Raw genomic sequence first — 25,535 nt, 5'->3', positions numbered from 1 at the left:
AAGTATTCTTTTAAAAATGATATTGATGATTTCAATTTTACTTTATATAATTAATTATATAAGAAAGTAATAAATAATAAGTACTTACATAACATTGTCTATTAAGGCTACTTTTAACACATAATATAAAAAAAAATCTTAATATTAAACCCAGAGATAGGTACAAGGTACAAAGTAATAAAATTATGCTAGCGTAGTTACAAAAAATACCAATAATTATTATAATACATTCATTGCTCGCATTGGATTCTTTTCAGATACCTTCTGGAGTCCTGGAGCTGTTTTCTGTATAACTAACTGCAGTTATTGTAAATCTGTGTAGTTGTATTTTCTATATATTTTATAACACATGTAAAAATGTACTCGTAATGTGTTATAAAATAAGTAGTGCTGTTTTAAAGTTATGTATTATATTTTATGTAGTAGCATCATCCCGGTACACTTGATAATCAGCTCCACTAATCATTTTTAATCTAATTCTAGCTTTTTAAAAGATCCGGACATGTAATTGTCATATATATCGGACCCAGGACGTTTGCTTTCATTTGATACCAGTTTGCTGCAGTCTAGTAAGTATTGCTTTGTTTTACTACTTCTAAATTCTTTCTCGTAATTATCTGGAAATAAAATAATAAAAAATATTGTTAAAATCAAATCATAAATGCATTTCATATAAATTTTATCCGCGGATAATAAATAGCGTATGCCTTTTTCCATGCCAAATATTACAGGGACACCAAATTTCATTACGCCTAGTTGGGTTAAGGAGTCAAAGGAAATGAATGATGAAAAATGATAAATGAATGTAGGAGATGAGAGAGGAGGAGAGAAGGAGAACAATTACTATCACCTTAGTAGATAAGGAAGTAAGAGCAAGGCTGACAAATAATTTATTTCTTTTTTAAAATATAGCAACAATTATGTAAATATATCCGTAGTGCTTTTTATATCTATAAGAGATATTTATCACTTTTGATCAAGTACGCCGTAGGGTTATTTGTCTTTATAAATATGAATTCGAGTGCTTAGTAATAAGTGGGTTATGAGCGACAAAATTATATATAAAAAAAATTAAATCATTCTTAAATTAATTATCAAATACTCATTACTGGTTGTTTGGGCGTGTTGACTCTGTAATGACTGACTGACTGACTTTTTGTTTTATTATATTCTGTTACTCTGGATGATTATTGAGATAAAGAAAATTATTTGATGCTAGTTAAAAATATTTCTTTTTTATATTTATTTTGTTACAATAAAATCGACTTTTATTCTAACAAAATTCGTATTATATAAATTCGTTGTAACTCTTTTAATTAAAAAAGAATCGTCAAAATTAATGAAAATATCTCGTTACATAGCCATAAAAAAAATCAGTCCAATTTAAACCTTCTTTTTCGTGACGATGGTTGAAATTTCTATGCCATAAAATTTTTATTGAACGATTTCGAAAGTATTGTCTTAATTAACTTTTTTTGGAAAACACTTTTTTAATAAATCGTTATGAATGCTACATTTCTACTCTACATTTGTTCCTTTATTCACTTTAACCTAACGAAGAGTATGTTTTGAGTCTGAGAATTTGTATATCCTTTAATACAATAACCCAATCTGTTTGATCAATACCACCCATCAGCTAATGTATGTATATCTATAGATAGGTATTATGACCTTTAAATATAAATAGTTGTAAACCAAATAAATAAACAAAACGGGTTTTTAGAAATACAGATATTAGTTACTACGCGGAAATTTGGTACAGTTCGATGGAATTTCCACATCAAAATGAAACCTTTTTTGTAGGCATTTATATTTGTCATGATTTGAACTAAATTCTAGTGTACGTCATATTAAAATTTATTTTTTCATGACTGAGCAACAATTGGACTGGGTAGATGTCAAACTGACAGAATATATTGCTAGCAATGGGGTTGTTAAATACCATTACTAAAAATCTCTTTCTCCCCCATTGAGTTATAGTATACAATTTTTACCTTTAAACTCCTCCAAAGACGGCAAATCACCTCCATAATCCTTAGGCAAGTACCGTTTAGGTAGATATTTGTGTAGTTCCTCCACTGAGTTGTGAATCATGACCCGGTCCATGATCTTGGGTTTGAAGAATTGTTTCATGAAGTTTAGAACTGTTTGGCCTAATATTGGCGCATTCAACACGTGTATAGCGGCAACCCGAAGGCCCATGCCATCCTAAAATTAAACTTCGGTAATTTACATATCGAAGTACCCATTTAAATTATATTTACTAAACAGGTCGAACGTGTTACATTAGTTTACGTATATTTTGATAACACCTGTCTCGTAATAGTATTTAAATTAATGGCCCTTAAAAAGAACAACTTTTTATTTTAAATTTGTCAGTATATCGGTTGCCAAGTGGTAACCGTTGATATGGACTTTACTCATCAATCATAGTCATAAAAAGTTCAAAAGACTATTTTATTGAGGCTGACAATCTCTTTGATCTGATCTTAGCCTAAATATTTGAATCTGATCGTAGGTATTATAGCTATATTTGTTCATTGTTCTGAGGGCACGTAAAGTTGTCCGGTAAATTATGTAAAAGGCCATTGTGTATAATGAATATCATACATGATTATTAGTAAATACAAATTTAATACTAAAAGAATGATAATAACTATATTTTATTATTTTTCTATCGTATTTATTATGTTTTATACAAATCCTTTAGATAATTTCTTCTTTCCAGTTCTAAATGTTGAACTCCCTTTAAGGGATAAGTCTGCTTTTGTACATTTTCGTTATAACCGAATATCTATATTAAATTTCCTCTATGGTCCCAGCATAATATGGGCCTTTTCCAGCGGGTATAGTACGAGGCGACTAAAGGAATATAATGATCGAGGGATGGGCAGCAGCGTCCTTTATAAAACATGACCAAAGCCTAACTGTGGTTGCCAATCCGTCCACCAAGCGTAGCAACTACTGGCAAAACTTTCAATAAAAGGAACTGAACATAGTCCAGCAGTGGGCAGTTAACGGCTGATAAGATGATGATGATCTATATTACAATATATAAATAAATTAATAATAATTATATATATATAAATAAATTAATAATTGATTATATTTTACTAACCTGAAATATTTGCGCAGTTTTTTGCATTGTTATTGGGTTCGCTCTAAGCACGTGACCGACGCCGATTTCTTTTATATCCAATAACCAAATATCGCCAAGCATGTAATCGTATGTGAGCCTTATATCACCTAGCTGAAATAAGTAAAATTTATTTAAAATTAAAAATAAATCCGACGCATAATATAAAAGAAACGGATAACCGATTTCCAAACGTAGCTAAAATAAATCTCGATTAAACCTGCATTCAAAGTAAGAAATAAAAGCAATGGAAAGATTCATTCGATTAGAGGAGCTGTAATCCCGCACACAGAATTTACATTCGTTCAGTAATAATATTTATTTAGCGGAAAAAAAAAACCTTACGGATTGATTCCCAGAAAAAAAAACCACCAGCATACAAGGTTCTTTTTGCTTATCAATTTATTGCTTGATAAATATTATTATAGAAAAAAAAGACAAAAACATAATTATATGTATATATAGACATGTAATGTAACAAGATGGCCTTATTGCTGAAAGTAACCTTTTCAAGGTTTAATCATTTTAATAAGATTGTTCCAGTTATATTTTGCCCAACCAAAGGACTTAAGCTGTCTTGTCATAAAAATTAAACTACAATAGACTGATATTGAATACCTAAACAGGTATTCAATATCAGTCTAAACAGGCGTTTTACTATAAAAACATGTTAAACATCTGTTTAAGTCTAAACAAAAGAACGTCTGTATTATTAAAAATGTAAGGTGTTTAAAACAATAACTTTTAGAATGTTGTTAAACACTGTATAGATAAACAGTATTTTTTTTATATTAATGATGTATTTGTTATTGTATTATTGATTTTAGAAGTTATATCTTTCTATTTATATTTAGAGTTTATAGAATTGTCATTTTTGTTGCAAATATCAGAATAATAAACAAGCTGATAGCTCGTTTACTAGACTGCAGTAACGGTTTAACTAATTTACATTTACCAAATATACAAGCATGAAATTAATAAGTATAAACGTAGTAAATGAATTCTGATTTAATCTAGTAATTTCAATTTAGTAATAAGTTTATAGATTTTCTGTAATGAATTGAAATCTTAATTCCAAGAAACGTTATATCAAGAATCAGAATAAAATAAGCAGTAAATTATTGATAAGGTAAATATAGATATATTGTAAATTAACGCAGATGATAATTTGTAAGCTGGAAATAAAATTTTAATTACAGAATTCTAAATCTTGGAAAGCTTAAAAAACTGTAAACAGTATAAATATAAACATATTATTTGATTTATAAATATTACAATATTAAATTTTATAATGATATTTATAGTTTCAGTGTCTTATTATATCAAAATTTTAAAGTAGCTAACTAATAATCTTAATAAAAGATAATTTATATATAAATATACATAATATTAAATACAATTCAGTAGTAATTTTCAAATTGTCTATAACATTTATATTTACCATAAACAAATTAGAATATGAGATTTAATCTGTGAAATTTACTTATTGGTAGGCCGCTAACCACAACTAAATTACCCAGTTGTAATAGTTAACGCAATATGTCAATACTCATTAGCTAATTAAGCTATAGGTAAACGAGTGCTGTAATCAACTGAAAGTGGTATAAAATTAGTTTATGCAAGCTTTTATTCTGCTTTACTTGTTCAGATGTGTCTAAATCAAATGTCTGAATGACGTAATTTCTATTTTAATATAATAACTACCGGTTTAACTTACGTGTAATTAGATCGAAAAACTTGACTAGTTTTGGAATCAATTCGTGATCCATAGTCATGAGTGATTGTGATACGAGCACGAGCCTGACTGCGTAATTTCTAATTATTTATATCGATTTCATTTATATTTTAAATTTATTGATGCCAGACTATTTTCGAACTTAATATAAGCTCTTATTTATAAGCGCGGTTTACGCATCAATCACAGAGTGTTACTCGCGACGCAGTTATAAACTAGTCGGGCATCCTCAAATTTCAAAAGTGAGTAAATTCGCCATAAATAATTATAATACAGTACGAGTCACGGTAGTTAAAAATTAATTAAGCTCAAATGTTATGATTAGCTGATTTACTAATGGTAATACTAGCAATAAAAGAAACACTAGGTGTCATGTCGTATAGGGAGGTAAAGGATATAGCCTGAGATAGAACTGGCTAGAAAAAGATGCATGAATTAGTTGCACCGACAAGAGGAAACTCTTAAATGGAAAGAACTACTAGCAATATACCCTGACAAGTTGAACTTCATGCGCTCCCTGTGGAAATCGTCGTGATTCATTCCTGGTGAATTCGTTGCAACGGGCCAATTTTTATGTCTATTGTCTCATCTATTATCCCTCGCTTGTACTCCGACAGCGTAAACTAATAGCGCAATGAATTTATAAACATTATAAGGTACAAAGAGAGTTTTTGATAATCACGGCGAGTATAGTAAGGGCTCCATCGATAATAGTCCAACTCATAAATAAAAAATAAATGAATAGATCTAAGAAGGTAGATTAAACGGCATAAACTTATAGTAAATTGGTTGCTAGATCCTATTTGTAACAATACTTTTTCCTCTTCCCAAGCCTTTTAATTAGATAGTAGTAGATTTTTTAATGTACTCATAAGGGATTAAAACTCAGAAATAATATTAGAAGATAAATACTGTTAATTTCAATTTTACAACTTATTAATATGAATTCTGAAGTGTACAATGTAACTAAGTCAAATAATAAGAAAGCCTCACGAAAAATCTTGAAGACTTGCCAATGACCATGCCTTATAATTTAAATAGCTATCTAAAGGAGAATGTGATAATTTACGTATAACCTAATAAAATGACTCAAAAGAAAATATATATTACAGGTATTAATATCGCATTTTATGCTTTTATCTATTTATTTATAAAATTTTATAGAGGAAAATATTCTGCTCTAATAACATTGTAGTAGTTTAGGTTCCTATGTAAGGTTAAAGATGAATGTACAAGATACAGTACACCTGAGAACAGCTCAGAAATGATAAATCTATATTTATGACCGCAATAACAAGTTTAGGTGGAGAGAATAGACTTTACTTATTCTATCATATTACACAAACAATAAAGGAATAACACAAGACTGTATAATGATAAATTGTAAATATAATATAGGTTCTTTATAATACTGACAGTGGTCATTGTTCTTTATTGTTTGTGTAATAATGATAGAATAAGTAAAACCTTAAGATAGATAGAATAGGTAAAAAAAAATTTTTTTGTAATTACGTGTGACCGTACCATCTTGAGCGAACGAAGCGAATGACAGAAACGATATAGTCCATAAATACAATACAATTAAAAAGAAAATGTTCTCCTCTCAACAATTGATCGCACTATGCCAATTCACTAAATATTTTTTTACATTTGTAGGTTCCAAAATAGGATGAAGTGAACATATTCTGGGAAAACCCAATCCACATGTTACGGTATGGTTCGTGTAAAAGTTCGCAAACTTATTTATGAGCATGGATAGTCGGCCGTGTAGAGATGCAGTCGCTAGTCTATCCTTGTGGTGCAATATCGAAAAAGGGAAGGTGAAATAAGCGAATTTAGAGAAACTGAGCCCCTAATTACCATCCTAATAACATTCGTGTAATTATAGAGTAAAAATGCAATATATCATCAAGTCCCTTTCCGAAAATATCATAAAAGTCAACTTATGGTACATAGCAAAAGATACTAGGGCAAATAAAATAAAAAATTCGCCGTATGGTCCCGGCATAGAATAGGACACTCCTTCTTTTCCTATGGGTATCGTAATAGGCGACTAAGATCACAAAATGGTCAAGGGATGGGCAACAGCGTCCCCCTTAAAATATCACCAAAGCTTAACTGCTGTTGTCAACCTGCTGGTAATGCATGGCAACTATTGGCGAAACTCCCTAGAGGGAGGCTTATGGTCAACAGTGGGCAGTACGGCTGATATCATCAATACAATAATGCGGAAGAGTTTGTTCATGTGAACGCGCTGATCTCTGGAAATACCAGTCAAATTTGAAAAATTCTTCTCGCAATTTGGTTGCTTATTTCTTAAGAAAGGTTATAGGCTATTCAATATCACGATCACGACCTATCACAACCACAGACAAAGCTACCTGATACAGCTAATTTTATCATAATCACCCACCTTCCTCGTTTGCAAAACAATAAATTAAACTTACCATAAATGTATTTCTGAATAACGCGTCGGTGTTAAATTTACATGGATCTGACTCCATAAACTTGAATACTGATACTCTATTTCCTTTGTATAGTTTAGGCATTGCCGCTTGACGTCTGAAAATTAACAAGGGTATGGAAATAGTTTAATCAACAAAATAGTGATTTAACAAACAAGAACAATGCTTAATAGGCTTTCGTTGTGTTAATTTTAAGTTTCATAATCTATTAACCTATTTACGATATATAGTAATCTATTTATATTTATTATATATTACAAAATTGATGAAATATTTGTTAAATTATTATTATATATTTCATTAATTATGTTCAATGATTTTACAAAATCAAAATGAATAAATACAATAGCTATAAAATGGAGAGTTAGAAAAGCGAAAGGCTTGTAAGACACTTAAAACGTATTGTTAATTTTTATGTCTTCTAATCACGGAATAATTACAGATTTAAATTAATTTAGACATGTTTAATTAATTATAATTTTATACAATTAAAAATTGTATTTAATTTTTATTTGTCTAATTTTGTTGATCATATCTTATAAAATACTTTATAGTCAAAATTGAAATCTAAGACACTCTAAATAGATGCAATTTAGTGCAAAACACTAAATAAGAAGTTATCGTACATACCAATCTTCAATAAAAAAATATGTAAAATAATACTGTAACGTATGAAAATCCGTCGAATAATTTAGAAGAAGTAAGAGGGCAAACAAAAGATCACTGAGAGAGACTTCGTTTTATTCTACTTGGAGAGTTTTTTTTACATAACTCAGGGACGAATACGAACATGTAGTTCACCTACTGGTAAGTGAGTACCGCTGCCCATGAGCATCCGCAATACCAGAAGTATCGCAAGTGTGTTGTTGGCCTTTTAAGATTTTATAATATATTTTATTATGATATAATCAATGAGTTAAATTAGTTGCCTTCTCAAAAGATATGATTTTCTGTAGTTATCCAAAGTAATTAAATATTTTTTATTACATTTAAAATCATATTTTTGTACAATATACCAAAAATCTATATATAAAATACTCACATAAAAGTCCAGATATCTTTTTGGTGATCACATAGCTCTCGTTCTCTGTTTTGTATCAATTCCGGTGCCAAATATCTGTATTTGTAAAAGCAGTCTATTTTCTGTTTTGTTTTCTCTAATGACCCTTTAGATATGATGAGCAGCCTCTCGATAATCGCTCGACCTACAAATGTAAATATTAAACTAAACTATTTTTGCGGTTACATTCCTAAAACTATTATCCAGTTACTGTGGGAATTTAGGAATTCATTTCCTAGAATGTCTGGCTTTTTTTGCTGAACTAGGTATTTTCTGCTGAAGTCCATATCACTGGTTATTTAAATAGAGTTACCATATATATTTTGTTTAATCCGCCACTACGAATATATGTGTGACTACTAATACTTGAATATTGACTACCACTGTTACCATCAGAAGATCCACAACTTTCCATATTAGTGATCAATCTCCGACCGCTATTTTGTTCACGCACATTTTGCGACACGTGTTTCACTTCTAAACGAGGGCTCATTAGGCAAATTATTGACACACACACATACTAATGGCAGGGAAATTAAACAAAATAATTCTATTAAAGTAACCAATGAGTTAGAAATACTTTTAAGTATTTTTGTGACTTTAAAAAGGAGGAAATTTCCAAATCACTTGTTTTTATATACTTGTTTTTTTTTAGCCAAATACGAATTCTATTGAATTGACAAAAATATCAAATTCGGTGTACTCGTATATTAAGTTAACGGAAATTTTGTCACGATCTGAATTTATAATTTTTGTTGCACATTATAATCTTTTAATATTACATCCTATTAATATTATGTAAAGTTTGTAGGGATAGATGGATGGATATATGTATGTTTGTTATTTTTCAAAAATCATATGTTATATTATAACTTAGAATATAGGATACTTTGTGTGATAATTAACCCGAGCAAAGCTTCAGAATATAGCTAGAATAATGATATAAATAAATGATATCATAAACATATAAAATATAGTAAAGACAAAGTAACAATACCTAAGAAGATAACCACACAAGATTACTAATATCGTTACATTTGTTAACTATATTATTTGTAGTAACATTAATGTCGTCATATTTCATTAAAACAATTTATTGGTCAAACTAACTTTTCGCCCGCTACTTCCTACGCGTAGATTTCAGGAGTAAGAAAACCAATATAAAAGATTACTTTTAGATGGCGTATCAGGATGAGATGTACATTAGATTTTACGTTAGACCTTCAAGAATATATCTGTGAAAACTGCATCTAATTTTATGCAGTAGTTTTTGCATAATGCCAGAATAAATATGCAGATAGACAGATTTTTTTTAAATTATTGTTTTGTCTTCTATTGATTTTATTAAGACCCCTTCCATAATTTTTTTTAAATATCTCCTATGATTAGAGATCATCATCATCATCATCTCAATCATTATTTATCTACTGCCGAACATAGCCAACCCTCATAGACCGCTATAAGGAACACTGCGATGTGTAAATATCACTTAGTTACAATTTTATTATATTTGTCAGAAGTCCTTTCGATTGAATTGTTATAGTAGACTTCATGGTGTATGAAATGTGTGGTTTCTGACAAAAATCGTCAGTTTATAAATTGAAGGTCTATCCTATATAATAACAAGTTCATTATACTGGTTCATTGTACGAAAAAGTTCAGAAGCTACCGTAACCGTTTACCATCAGACGAGCCGTATGCTTGTTTGTCATTATAATAGTAAAATGACTTATTAAATTTATATAATGAAACCTTGAAATATTGTATTTTTTAAAACTAGAATGAAGGTTATCACGAGGCATGAAAATGCCTCTTCTATACTGGATTCGGATTTTAATGTACTCTGTGAAATATCGGAATATAGTATATATAGTCGCCAAAAATATCTCTGATTTCAACAAGGAATATTTAATTTTTTCTTTCAATAAGGTATCGTTTTTTCTCTATTAGTCTATCTATCGATTAGTAAAGATGATTATTATAATAAAAGTCGCGTGTAAAAGCTAGTAGTTCATAATTAATACTCACTAATTCCAGCGTCAATCAGATGCGGTTGTTTACTGAACCAATCCAAAATGGCGTCAATATCATCCTGTATCGTGCTCTCTTTCAGTCCTAGCTCTTTTCTTATCTCCTGTTTTTCTTCTTCAGTATATGGATACAGAGGATGCTGAGCATCTTTAAAAGCCATCTGTGAATAAAAAAAGAATAAATTTTTATATAAATAATTTTAAAGGTAATTACGCACACAATGACTATTATTCTTAGGAGAAATGTTGCTTTACTCTGCGTATTCTTTCGCTTGTACAACGTACTGTACTCAGAGAGATTGTTCAATATGATATCCACAATTACTTTCTACCATTGTACAGCTCGCTATTGACAGACAGTTCACCCCCATAATATAGAGCCTGGGTGGTCGTGCACAGCGCGGTTTCAAAGATGTTTCTTTTCAATAACGTTTAGTTTATGAAATAAACTCTCTGCCGAGGTTCTTTTCAAGAGACTACAGAATTTTGTTCTTCAAAAAAAAGTGTTGAGCGGTTTCTTTCGGGGTGGCAACGCGCGTAATGTCCCTGGTATTATATGCGTTTATAGGTTACGGTAACCCCTTACCATCAGGTGGACCATATGCTCATTGCTACCCCAGTGGCAGACAAAAATTTTTTTTTGACGGTTTACCTAATATACCTAATGTAACTATCGCCTATAAAGATGAATAGTACCATGAATATTGTACAAAATACAATAGGGTGCCCATGACTCCTTTCATACATTACCATTCCTCGCAAATAAAATGTTAATAAATAGCAAAAAAAGTTTGAATTTAATCATTATATGAATTCTTATTTAATGTTTATTAAGAATCTTCGTGAGTTTATTTGGCACCTTCGTGGTATAAAAAAAGTAGTAAGTTAAGTTATTTTAAACGGTAACGGTTTAACAAATCGTTGTAAAAATTGGTATATACGTATTAAGTAAAACAGAAAAGGACAAGCTACTTTTTATCTCAATCATTATGAACATATTTCGGTCATGCAGACGAAGTCGCGATTAAATACTACTACCCTATAAAATAAATATATTCATAAACACAATAATATATCAATTAAACCATTTCAAGGATAGCGTTAAAATTAACTTAATTATTACAAGTTTGACCATAATAATATAAACTGGATTAGACATAAAAATAGATAATTTTGATGGAAAAAAATTGCAAACAAACAATTTGATTTGATATTATCATATCAGGTTTAATGATTTTGGAGTTTCAATGAGCAGTAAATATGAACAAGTTTGTTATGTTAATTTATTTTAATTTATGCCATAATAACAAGTGGATGAATAAAATTATATACAATTGATTTAATTGTAACAGTCTTAACTGTATTTGGCTACATAAACAAATAGTTATTAGGTTATTTTCAGCAAATACGTCTCGGTAATGATTAACAAATTCCAATCATTCAAACGAAGTCGCAGTTAAATACTAGTACCCAATAAAAACAATAACATTGATAAACGCAATAATTTATCATTTAAACCTTTTTAAGATAAGTGTTTCAGATTAACTTTTACCAGAGGGAGACTTTGTATAAAAATCTTTTGTTTGGACACCTCTGTCCAATTCATGTTTCTGGGGGGAAAGGGATTGTTAGTAATGGAGACTGAGAATCCTATTGCTAGCAATATACCTAACCAGGTCGACCTTCTCGCGGTTCTCCCTGGAAACTATCATGGTTAATTCCTGATGAATTCATCATGATAGGCTAACTGGCCTGTTTTCATTCTCATCTATCACCCTTCACTGGTGCTCCGCCAGCGTATATCGTTAGCGCAGGCAGGGTTACCATACCATTTTCACCCATCAAAAAAAAAATTCATGTTTCTACCGTGAAGCAGTTGTGTTTGCATGGCTGTGTTTCGGTTTGAAGGGCGGAATATGGCAGTGAATTTACATGATACAGAGGAATAACACCTAATTCCTCAAGAATGGCAACATCCCATGCGTGGAAATGGGCGAAAGAGTATCTCTGTTATGTCCATGGTACTGTTCATGTCTATAGGCGACGGTTACCACGTTCCATCCATCAAAAACTTAATTACTTTAAGTTTGAACGTAATAACACAAGCACATTATTTTGACGAAAAAAATTGCAAATAATCAATGTAATTGAACATTATCATATCAAGTTTAATTATTTTTAATTTGAGGTGAACGATAAATACGTACAAGTTATTATATTAATTTATGTATATTAATTTATTTTAATTCATGCCATAATAATGAGTGGATGAATAAAATTATATACAATTGACTTACGAGTAATTATAAAAATCTTACTCATGTGGCGATTTTTAATTATTTATTTCATCAACCGGGTGAGTTTTACAGTCTCCCAATACGCTCATCCAGAAAAACATCAGTACAATAACACAAATATATAATTAAATGGAATAATATTTATAAGATCTAACTCACATAACAATAATAGAAATAACATTAGATTTTTAATTTCCGAACACAAACACTTCGTGGTCATCAGACGAAACTCCAGCAAGCTGAAGGCAAACACGACTAATTGTGGATACCGACTCAAAATATCATTGAGTAGTTTCAATACAAGAGATTGAGGAGCTTGCTTAGCCAATTCTATTCTTCTTAACGGAACATCAAATGGCATTTTGTCATATGAATTAAACGTTTAATTATTCGTTTTCAGCAAATTTCAGCAAAATATTTCACCAAAATGAGACAGTTTTTTTATTTATTTAAATGCGGTATATAATTTATTCACTTGCTGAAAATCACCCCACCGACTAGATGATCTCTGTACGCCAGTATAGTAGTACAACATTATACGTAAACGAGTTCGAATACAGGTTGGGGAAATTAAGGAAATAAACTTTTACAATTTGACTCGGGTTTCGATGTTCTAGGATTTATTCTTTAAATGTTTGATACCTAATTTCTTATAATACAGACTACCCTGTTTTGAGGACTAAGCAATTGATATAATTGTATGACACTTAAAAATTGAAATCTTGCCTAGAGGCACCACCGATACTAAATTTAACCGCTCTTGTAACTGCAAATAAGGACAGAGTTTTTTTTAAGGGGTGATAATGCAATGGTAACCTAGCCTGCACTAACAGGATACGCTGGCAGGGTACCAGTAAAGAATCATAGGTTTAAATAAAAGAGTAGGTCAGTTAGCTCATCGTGATGAATATATCTGGAATTTAGCACGATGGTTTCCAGGTAGATAACAGGGAGGTCTACCTAATAGGGTATATCGTTAGCAATGATACTGGTAGTCCGCATTACTAAAAAACCCTTCCCTCATTAAAATAAAGTTACATAGGTGACTATGTAACAAAAGTTTCAAAAATTATTCTTATATACATATTACGTTCATACATACATACATATATATATATATATATATATATATATATATATATATATATATATATATATATATATATATATATATATACGTTGCATTATTAAATCTATTCAGATTCACAAGTAACTATTATACGAATGGTTCAAATTGAGTACTATATATACCCTTTTGTACCTTACCTTACAATATACCAACGACTATACGGTAGAAGTTTATGCTCGAATGATATAACATAACAACCTCTTTACTGTGCACAAAATAAAAATATTTTTGAATAACAATGAAATAATGTTACAGAATTTACAATTACATAACTACACTTCACTCCAGTAAATTGTATATTTCAATCATGAAAATTTAACTACTCTTATTTTAAATAAATAAAACGCAGTAATAAACGACAAGACGTTATAAAAAATATATTGGATTTAAAATAATTTAGACCGCAGTATTGTGTTATTTCCAAATTTTTTTTGTAGACATGTGTATGTAATTCTGCGTTTTAATTTCAATTATTTATTTTAATTGTATGGTAAATCAAAAGTTCTTATAATTGTTATAAACATAATATATAATTATTATAAGCGTAGCATTATTATTTTCTTCATCAAAGGGATCGGGGTGAAATAGTTTATTGGATTACCCTCGTACCTATATAATGGGCAGTCTTGCACAATATGTCCTGTATCTTGTATTCGGACACCACATTGGTATGATAATTTTAGTTAATTTTAATTTAATTATGATATAATTGTTAGTAAAAATTTTTACTGTGCAAAGAAATATGTCAATTATAATAAAAATATAGTACGAATAATACGAGAGTAATTGAAAGAATAATTTTTAAATTTAACTCAAAATTAAGTACAGCTAAGTTTGGCAAATTCTTCTTATGTCGTATTTTAGGTCGTACTATAAAAATGTGGAACGACCTCCTGTCCTACATCTTTACTCCAACCTGGAATCTTGAGGTTTTCAAAGAATGCCTGAAAAAGTAGTTGGTAAGCCGTCATAGCAGGGTAAGTGGTGAGTCTTCGCATGGGTAGATAAATAGAATAAATTAATATTTTTTATTAACTTTAATAAGTAATTTTTTAATACTTTGGATTATTGCAGTTTTTTGTAGGTATCTCTATTTTTTTAAATAATTTGTAGCTTATTTACTTGCTGATAGTATAGCAGTATATGTGAAAGAATGTTTAAAGTCGGTTAAGTAGTTTTTGAGTTTATCCGTGAAACATGACATACATACAGAAAATCTAGCCGAATTGGGAGCATTGCTATTTTAAAAGTCGCTCAAAAGTATACAATCTGATGAATAGTAGAATAGTCAAGCATATAGTAAGACACCATAATACTATATCGTTCCCGACATTTTGTTGCAACTTTGTCTGAACCCATCTACTAAGTACTATCACTAAGCGTAGCTAATTACGGACGTAAGTTACTTAATACCAATTAACAGTTACAATTTTATGTTCCTTTCTTAACATTATTATACGTAATTATATTAAATTGTATACTGTTACAGTGTTCATTTCAAATACAATCTCTATTTAACACTTCTATTATTGTAATGTTGCAACATACGTTTGTAAACGCACCTTGTAATATGTCATAGCACGCAACCACTAAGAAAATTGGGCATAATTTTTAGCTACTTCTAAGAAGTGGTTTTGAATTCGTCTATATTTTTTTTTTGTGCCAACGTGAATTCTGTAGGCACATTAAATTAAATTTATTTAACTCGAAATATCTCGTTGATTCTATTGAGCATATGATCACAATTGTAGTTTCTTTTTAGCGTTAATATGTTTTTGTTTATAGTACAAAGTCTTAAGAATGTTCATTTAGTTAATATAGTACATTCAAATAAAACTTTGATCATTTAATAATATTTTTATTAATCTGTATCTGAAAATTTGGATTTTGATGATAAAAATATATTAGAAAATTTTTAAAAAAAAATCTGAAGTAGGTAAGTTTTAGTGATAGCTTTATATCCAATGTACTTTATGATTAATACGTTCCCTAGTAAAACATTTTTTAAATAATCAGATATAAAATTAAAAATTTTTAAATTGTTTTTGAAAATTGATAGCTAATTGCGACGTTGTAACACTTTGGTGAGCAAAAGTTATAAATGCTCTTAAAATTATATTTGAGCTAAATGTAACCCGTGGTTTCGCCCGCGTGAATAAATATATAGGATATAAGTCTTCTTCATCTTATGTATTAAGTTAGGATTTTTCTATTCGTATACTAAATTTGATTTTAATCCGTTTAGTAGTTTTTATATGACTGAGTAATAAACATCCATCCATCGTTGCAAACTTTCGCATTTATAATATTATAATAGAATTTTGATATTTAATTAATTTAATTAGGTAGATAGACAGATAAATATATACCCTGTTATTACAATTAATATAAAAAGGAATTTGTTTAATCTTTACCTCTTGATGTCTTTATTTCCCGGCTACATTTTCGTCATAAATTTAGTATTTAGGACTTAGAAAGATATAGACTACTGTTTATTCCTATAAATATTACTCTAACTATGGGACGAAGACGCGTATAAAACTAGTCAGTGATAAAACAACGCAATCTTTAAACCTTTTATACGTTACTTATATCAATAACAATTGTGTCGTAATTGAATTGAGGCCTTGACTAGGAGCCCTTTTGATGTCGACATTAACAATTATTATATAATGAAACGAAATTAGTTTAGGTAATTGTTCTTAATAGAATTTCGCATGTTTTAACTTACTCTTGTGTATTGATGTCAAGGTTAAGCAATTTTGAACTTAACAGACGCATCATTATAAAGCGAGAACTCTTCTCATAAATTATTAATTTAGCGAATTTACTTTATTTATTGTACAGTTAAATCTTAAATCTATTCTTAAAAAATCGCTTATCTTGATTCACTGCCAATACATAGCCAAAATAACTGAGTCTAGAAAGCTAATATTTAGAACATAAGTTTATTTTATAAAGTAATCATCCTCTAAGAAATTATTTTTGAAAATTTCAACTTAAATAGGAAACACGACACTACGCTTGCAAAGACGCGAGCAACAGTTTATTTATATTTGCCTTAAGAAATGACTGAGCACAATAGCGGGCTTATATTTTAAAAATAATTTCTTCCGTACAACTATTGAATGCCCGATATGAATTGTGAATTACTAATAATAATAATAAATGCCACTGGACACACATACACAGCGGCATCTAGTTCTGAACCAAGCAGAATTTATACTATAGATAATTAGACAATTTATAGATATATTTCAATACTTCCTTTTGTAAATACATACATTTTATACATAACAAAAATTCAGATCAATACAAATAGTCAATCTTTTAAATGTTTGTATTGTGCGGGGATTGAACCTGCGACTAACGGAAGGTGAGATGGCGTGTTAAACCACTAGACCACCCAAGTATCTTTAAGATTTGAATAAAATGTACTAGAACTTTCAGATTTTTCAATAGTCTAGCTCGCAGTGGTGGTGATCACTACGTTATTTAAAAAAACAGTCTTGTCGGAAATTTAAACTTCCGGATAAATACTACAGTCTTTTATGTTGTAAGCAAATATCAACAATCATCACTATATAGTGTAAAACAAAGTCACTGTCGCTGTCTGTTCGTCTCTATGTATGTTTAGATCTTTAAAACTACGTAACAGAATTTAATGTGGTTTTGTTAATCGATTAATTCAAGAGGAAGGTTTATATGTATGATATAATAGAGAAACATTGATAATTTTAAAGGTATCTAATGTGATGTGATATAATGTGGACCCGTGCGAAGCTGGGGCGAGTCGCTAGTTGTGAATAAAAAGAAATTTTTAAAAGAAAATTCTCCTTCTCGACCCATGGGTATCGTAAGAAGCGGCAAAGGGTACTGAATCGTCAAGAGATAGACAGCAACGTTCTTTTCAAAATATTACCAAAACCTAACTGCAGTTGCCAAACCGCCTGCCAAACGTGACAACTACTGGCAAAACCTCCCTTATGAGGGAGACCTATGTTAAATAGTGGACAGTTAACGGCTGATATAATGATGTTAAGTCAACGAGTCTTTTATACCCTTTGGGGGGTTACTGGGGGCCTCGGGGCCATTCCCTTTACCCTATCTTCTACTTTGGGCGCAACCACTCTTGGGTCATTGGGTATTATTTCTCTCCTATAAGTGAGGCCTGGATAAGATAATGAAGATTTAAATAAACAGAAAAAATTTATGTCTGTATTTGTAGACAATATATAAGTATCTACTGTTAATGTATGGTCATTAGTGATGTTTTTGTTTCGAACATTGCTCTGCACATCATTATGCTAATTAATAATAGAACTACTTGTATAATTGTAATAGATGTACCTGAAGATAACGATTCGAAACCAGTCACATGTGTGAACAATAAAAACAAAGTAAAACAAAAAAAGCGGTAACAAGTACAAAAATTTAAATACCTAATAATCGTATGAGTATAATCATTAAAACAAAAGTCTTCAATTTCAATTACGTTTGCATGGCTGTGTTTCGGTTTGAAGGGTGAAATGTGGCGTGAATTTACAGGGTACAGAGTAATAACACCTAAGTCCTCAGGAATGGCAACGCATGGGGGGGTATCATGGGCGAAACAGTATACTCTGTTATGTCCATGGTATTGCTCATGTCTATAGGCGACGGTTACCACTTTCCATCAGGTGGGCCGTCAACTTGTTTGCCATTCTAAGTTGTATAAAAAAAATTCAATTACGTTCATCTGATTTATAATGCTCCGAGAAATATAAATTTAATTTGGTTAGATTAAATAACTTTTTTAATACAAGGGGCAAATGAGCATACGGCTCACCCGTTGGTAACTGATTACAGCTATCCATGATCACCTGCAACATGGGAGAAATTGCAAGGTACTGTCAGCCTTTTAAAAATTAATTTCCTCTTTATTTAAAGACTAAAATATCGTATCGGTTCGGGAATAAAACTTCAATGAAAAAGAAATATTATAATCACTAACAATTGAAGAAAACTTACAGATAAAATAAAAACTAATTACTCCAATTAAGAAAAAGTACCTAATACAAACAAAGTAATCGACAGAGAACTTTTTTAATTAAGCAAAGAAATAAAATCCGTTCATAATAATAAAAGAAAATTCTCTTACAGAGTAATCAATTAAAACTGTACTAAATTGTGATCAGTCTATATTAATGTACTCAATTCAATAAGATCAGCAACTCCTTAATTCTATAACAAAAGAATCATCAAATTCATTCTAATATGACGTATTACCTACCTTTACAAACTAACACACTGATACTAGTAAAACCACCACAAAAATAGATAAGTTACACACTACTCGCACGTCCGCTTCATCGGACACTCGACAAACTTTTAGCAAACCTTGCATCATTCGACCTATTAAATAAACCAATGAGACAGGTGTAAAGACCTCTAAATTTCAGTTACTTTATAGAAATTTTACTTAAATATTACGTTCTTTTTTTGACCTTAACGGTTATGATATTATGAGAATTTACCAAGGATTATGTGACAATTATCGTATACAGATGGGTTGTGACAGTGTATCTATGATCTATTTTGTAATCATGGCTCGAAATTATCATAGACTATACATTTAAAAAGATAATTGTTATGATAAATGATGATTTTCCTCTTCAAAAACAAAACAACTTCTTCTTTTAATATAGGAGTAAACCCCATTGATTACAAAAAAAAAATAATCAAAATTAGTTTCGAATTAGACAAAACTTTGTGTTACATCTATTCTAATATAATGAAGCGGGAGAGTCTGTTTGTCTGGACGTGCTTATCTCTAAAATTACCAATTTGATTTAAAAAAAGTCTTTTTGCATTTAAAAGTATATTCCTAGAAGAAGATTATAAAAGATTCAATATCAAAATACGACTACGAGTGAATCCACGAGATACAAATAGTAAAACATATAGAGATATTGATAAAAATAATTTATTTATCAGATTTTAACAAGTTTTTGATTTTGCAGAGTTACTTTTGTGTATGTTATGTGATAACTGTTACAATTCGGAACCGTATATATACAATACATATAAATTCTACTAAAATTTAAGTATTGGGAAAGGAAGGTTGTCGAATGGCACTCCAGAAAAGACAGATATTATAGGAGTCATTGGATGTAAGAGACTCAGGACTGCTCCTTATGACAGTCAATGGGGGAGGCCTCTGTTTAGCACTGGACAGATAATACTATGACAATGGTAAGGATGATGCCAGTATAGGTAATTGTAAGCTCACCTTCCTCTAGATAGAGTGACGTCCTCAAATCTTACAAGTGAATAAACGCAGACTGCTCAGAACTGTTCCACATTTCTCTACAGTAATGATCTAAGGTCGGTAGTGAACAACGAAATGATGATATTGGTGATTCTGATATTTCTCATACGTTGCCATTTCTAAGAAATAAGAAATACCTTATGTCAAAGATTGCAGATTGCTTTTTGGAGCATAAAAAAGTGGTTGTTGACAATTTTTTTTTAATTAAATCAGTACAAGCAAAAGTACTCATGATTTACATTAAGGACTGATTGATGAATTGTTAATTTACGTTATTTTCCTCAACTTATTATTTGAGTATGAATATTACGCCTAAATTAATGCTTATTTTCATGTAAAATACGAAATAACATGATGTCATTGTAACAAAAAGAGTAACATTGTTTCACTAAACTGACAACAGAAGATGTCAATTTTACTAATTAGTTGGAATTGGTATTATTAAGTTTTAACTAACCGTGATGTTGCAAAGTTAAGGCCTTTTCTATTCCATTAAAATGGTCGTTAACAATTAAATAAACTAAATTGAAGTTATTCGGTTTAGTTTTTTAAAATGCATGGAAATGAAATGGTAACCCCGCTTGCGCTAGTGGTTTAAAGTCCAACAAAAATTATAAGTAATAAATATAAACTTTGGAAGAGTTTTAATATATTTGAATTAAGATAATTTATTGTATAATTGTTTATAGATGCGACGTGACAAACAAATATACAAGACAAAGAAGAAAATAGTATTTAATTAAAGAACTTTGATTATTTAGTTTCTTCCTATTAATATTATAAATGCGTAAGTTTATAATGATAAATTAATGAATAGATGAATAAATGTTTGTTACTCTTTCACACAAAATTTACTATATGGATTTAAATAAAATTTGGTACACAGGCAGGTTATATCCTAACTTAGCATATAGAATATTATATATACTGATTTACGTGGATCAAGTTACGGGATATAGCTAGTACTTATCTGTATTTATAAAGTTGTTTGTCTTGATAGCAATCTATCAATTAAGGTACAGCTAAAATTACTAAGCCCGGACAACTCATTTCATAGTTACAAATTCATCAAGAATTAACCACGGTAGTTTCTATACTGTAGGAAACGCATGGAGATCGGCCTGATAGGGTATATTGTTAGCAACTATTCCCCATTGCTAACAATACCTTCACACCGTTACGCTGGACAGGTTAGTTATTCCATTGTAATGAATTCGACAAGAATTAACCACGATGCTTACCAAAGGGACTGCGTGGAAGTCAACCTGATACGATATATTGCTAATAACGGGGACGATGCTAACAGTCTCTTCCCCCAGTACCATTATATTACTCAATTTATTTTGACACGAAGTTGTAGCAATATCCGGGAAACTGGCTCGGAATCAGATATTAAATTTACTTACAACCGGCATAAAGGATGTATGTACTAATAGTATAATTGCTCAGTGAAATAATCACGAAACACTTAAATCTCCGTTTAGTGTTTATAATGATTTAATTACATACTAGCTTTTATCTGCAACTCCGTCTGCGTGTCTGATAAATGTTCATTAACCGGGATAAAAAGTATTCTATGTCCTTCTCTTTCTTATATAGTACACGAATTTCATAGCCGTTGATTAAACCGTCAAACCACTAAAAGATAACAAACAATGAAACTCACTTTCAAAATTGTAATATTAGTATGGATACTATTAAGCATATTATTATTTTTATAAAATCTAAAAAATTTCGAAGATTTTTTTTTATTGTAATTAATAAATAATTTTCTTCTAATGTTTTATAATTTAATTATTTTAATGTAATTTAACCAATAATTTGACGGCCCATCTGAAAGAAAGGTTATTATGACCGTCACTTATAAATATATGCTGTATATATCTTGGCAAGAGCTCCACCGACAAGAGCGCAGCTCTTAAATAGGTAGATAGATAGATATCAGATTATATACAAGAATACCTTATCTTTAATAACTTTATTATTATTATAAATATGAAAGGGAATTTGTTTGTTTGTTACCTCATAGAGACTTTAGTCAATTAACTAATTAATTTATTAAAAAAATTACCAATCGTCATGAAATTTGGCATACATATAAGTGCTATGTAAGATGTAGAGGAACATAGGCTACTTTTTCTTTCGGAAAATCAACATAATTTACTAATTTAACATTTTGGAGGAAACGGTAAAGAGTACTTTTCTATTTCCGCCAAATAAACTTGCGTCGAAAAACGAATAAATTTTTTTTAACCTTCTATGTCGACATGGCGTGTTTAGTTGTTATATCTTAGGTATGGAACACTCATACTATTTGTTGTTTTTTGATTTTTGATTTATAAAATTTCTGTTGAAATATTCATTATCACGGATAGATTTAGTTACGATTAGTACGGGTTTTACTTACCGCTAATGATTTTGATTTACAAAACCCTGTATTTATAAAATTATGGATTAGGTATTTTGTTTGTTTCTTTATCATCGTAATATTAGCAGTTAACTGTCTCCTACTGAATATAGGTCTCTTCTATAAGGGGGTTTTGCCAACAGTTGCCATGCTTGGCAGGCGGGTTAGCAACTGTAGATAGGTAGACTGCTGCCCATACCTCGACCATTAAAATCCCTAAGTTGTCTCTTACGATATCCACGAGATAGGAAGGTGGCCCGATCTATACCAGGACAACATGGCGGTTTGTTTTTTATTTCGCATTATTTGTCTGACTAGTAGTTACTGATTTAACAGATACCCCTCATCTTCAAATAAATTACCATATCTTTGCTTCGTATCTTAAATATTTTTTTTTCTTAGGTATGTTGTTTATTTTTTATTATACATTATTTACCTCATTACCAGTGATCTAATTTAACAGAGGTACCCTTCGTTCTTCATATACATTACTATATCTTTACTTCGTATCTCAGATCAAAATTTTTTTTTAAGTATGTAGTTTATTTTTTTATTGCGCATTATTTATCTCACTAGTAGTGACCTGATTTAACAGGTACTCTTTATCCTTCAAATAAATTACATCTTTGCTTTGTGCCGTAGATCAATACTTTTCCTTAGAGACTTAAGTACATTAAACTATTTTAATAGTCCTTCCTGACTATCGTGACAGAGTAAGAATACAAATATATCACCTCCATGTTTCCCCAAGATGACGCAGGAGGCGACTAGGAAAAAACAATACATCAATGCATACGAAGGATTGGGACCTTGAAAAAAAACCAAATAACAATGAAGGTAGGAAGTAAAATCTAATATTTAAGGGTTTTTTTGTTCATCCTTCGATATAACCCAATAATACTCATCGATGTTTTCTATATTTTTTTTTTCTTATTTTTTATTCAATATACTTATTTTATATACAGTAAAATTATATGACGTACCCAAAAATTTCACAGGCTTTATTTTGTTATTATGTTTTTTTATTAGTTGTGTTATTTGAAAATTGTATTTACATAAAGTAAAGTTTAGCTTCTTTTAATTAAATGGTAATGATTACAATTAACGATATTATTATTAACATTATTTTTATAAAATAAATATTTATGTAGTAAATTTATTTATCAGTTGATAAAATCTTTATAATGTGACGTTTGTTGAGTCCATAATAATAACAACTGTATACCTTATTATGTGAATAAATTTCGTTTGATTTAGATCAAAAATTAATTAATGAAAACAAAGTGGTACAGAGTAAATAAATAAATTATTTCGCGTCTGTAAAACATGGTGGAGTAATCAGAGCCATATGTCGAGTTACTGTTATGGTTAATTATATGATTAATTAAACTAATAATCAAATTATGCTTATGTTAGGTGCCTATTTGATTTTATTTTCCATAAAATGTATGGAATGTAATATAAGTGTATACTTTAATACAATTTTAAATAATAAAAAAATAACATAATATGTACTGACCTTAGACGAATGCACTCCAAAAATATATAGAAAAATCCTAATTTAAATTGTATTTTTTTTTTTCAATAAAAAAACCTTTATTACAATTTTCACATCAACTTTATAAATTTCGAATCAACTTGCAAATATGAGTAAATATTTAAAAACGTAAAGATGTACTTTAAAACAATACATAAGGCACCACTATGTTACGTTCCAAATTACTTTCAACTGACAACGATTTCTTAAGCGTGTTCAACGATGCATCATGTTAGCAGCAATACCGACTTCATAATATATTCCGGACAGGCAGCATTCTTATAGGCTTGTTATAGTTATCTAAGTAGTACGCAAAATGAACTACATTGTTATTTCCACGTGAACCCAAATATTATAATATCGAAAAAGAAATATATTATAGAAAAAAGAGGGTACTCGTATTTTATAGAAACTTATATTGTAATAAGATGTCATAAGGAAGGTAGATAATATAGATCTAGATGGAGTACCTCATTACAAACGCTTAACCAAAAATAATACATTTTTTATTATTTTTGTGTACGTAAATCCATAATCTTAGTTAAAAAAATAAATTAAAATTAAATAAAGTATTAAATATACATTATGATATGGTATTCCCATGCCATAATATATAGTTTATACTCTGAAAGTTTAAATTGAAAAATAAGTAAAATACAATATTTTAGATTTATATTTGAATGAAGGGGCAGACTGAACATTATAATTGTTAATATTGCTTCTTTGGACTGATTAATTTGATTAATATTGGAGAATTGATTGGAAATTATCTATTCGTTGTTAGAATTACTAAAAGCGATCGCCATTTTCATTGATATACATTTTTTGATTGGTACATCTACAGATGTATATGTCTATTGTCAATTTTAAACATTTGCGCTGTTTACACATATTTTAAACGAATGATCGTGACTTAACGCGACGCGATTACAATTAAATACGAGTAGTATCTCTTGTCACATTAAAACTTGATTGTGAATTGAAAATACGAGACAACTTCCGAGAAAAAAATAATCTTTTCTGCCAGATAATAATAATAATAATAATAATAATCTTTATTTGCTTAAACACGGTAAAGTTAAAGATGTTACATTTGTCAAAGAACATTCGTGCTTAGCTAACAAGGTGATAGCATGCAAAAATACATTTAAGGTTAACGATTAACATTTTGTTTTTTGTTTAAAAAGTCTTTTACATCATAAAAACTATTTATATTCAGCCAAGTATACAATCTCTCTTTAAATAAATTCACATTTAACAATTTTAATTCAGTCGGTATTTTATTATATACTTTTACACACATAGCTAAACAACTTTTTTCATATTTAGCTAGACGAGGAATGTCATCCAGCACGAGTCTATTTGGATTACGTCGATTCCGTGGATATATATCAGTAGCTTTTTTAAACAAATATTTATTGCTGTGTAC

General features: G+C 29.8%; 1 protein-coding gene across 2 annotated transcripts; it reads right to left on the bottom strand.

The window, feature by feature from the left end:
* On the bottom strand, positions 1–24,451 carry LOC113513782 (alpha-tocopherol transfer protein-like). Of its 2 annotated transcripts, none has more exons than XM_031908517.2 (7): positions 24,089–24,451; positions 10,425–10,587; positions 8,379–8,541; positions 7,319–7,433; positions 3,119–3,250; positions 1,995–2,208; positions 1–617 (listed from the first exon to the last, which is right to left on the bottom strand). In XM_031908517.2, the coding sequence occupies exons 2-7, from the start codon at positions 10,585–10,587 to the stop codon at positions 469–471; spliced, it is 936 nt and encodes a 311-aa protein (XP_031764377.1). In that variant the 5' UTR covers positions 24,089–24,451; the 3' UTR covers positions 1–468. The 2 variants fall into 2 exon arrangements, with proteins under 2 accessions (XP_031764377.1, XP_031764376.1); XM_031908516.2 differs by lacking the exon at positions 24,089–24,451 and adding an exon at positions 19,125–19,217.
* Between the last annotated feature and the right edge of the window lie 1,084 nt (positions 24,452–25,535).

The sequence above is a fragment of the Galleria mellonella genome, unplaced genomic scaffold, assembly GCF_026898425.1.
Source record: "Galleria mellonella isolate WM207_F2 unplaced genomic scaffold, CSIRO_AGI_GalMel_v1 utg312, whole genome shotgun sequence".
NCBI lineage: Eukaryota > Metazoa > Arthropoda > Insecta > Lepidoptera > Pyralidae > Galleria > Galleria mellonella.
The sequence above is the reverse complement of the archived record's forward strand: the minus strand, read 5'-3'. Positions and strand labels throughout refer to the sequence as shown.

Bases quoted from the DNA above. Each gene is read 5' to 3' on its own strand.
- LOC113513782 (XM_031908517.2), bottom strand. From the start codon at position 10,587: ATGGCTTTTAAAGATGCTCAGCATCCTCTGTATCCATATACTGAAGAA. The intron at 3,251-7,318 runs GTAAGTTTAATT...TACTTATTTCAG, and splicing joins TATTCAGAAATACATTTATG to CTAGGTGATATAAGGCTCAC. The intron at 618-1,994 runs GTAAAAATTGTA...TTTTATTTCCAG, and splicing joins GTCTTTGGAGGAGTTTAAAG to ATAATTACGAGAAAGAATTT.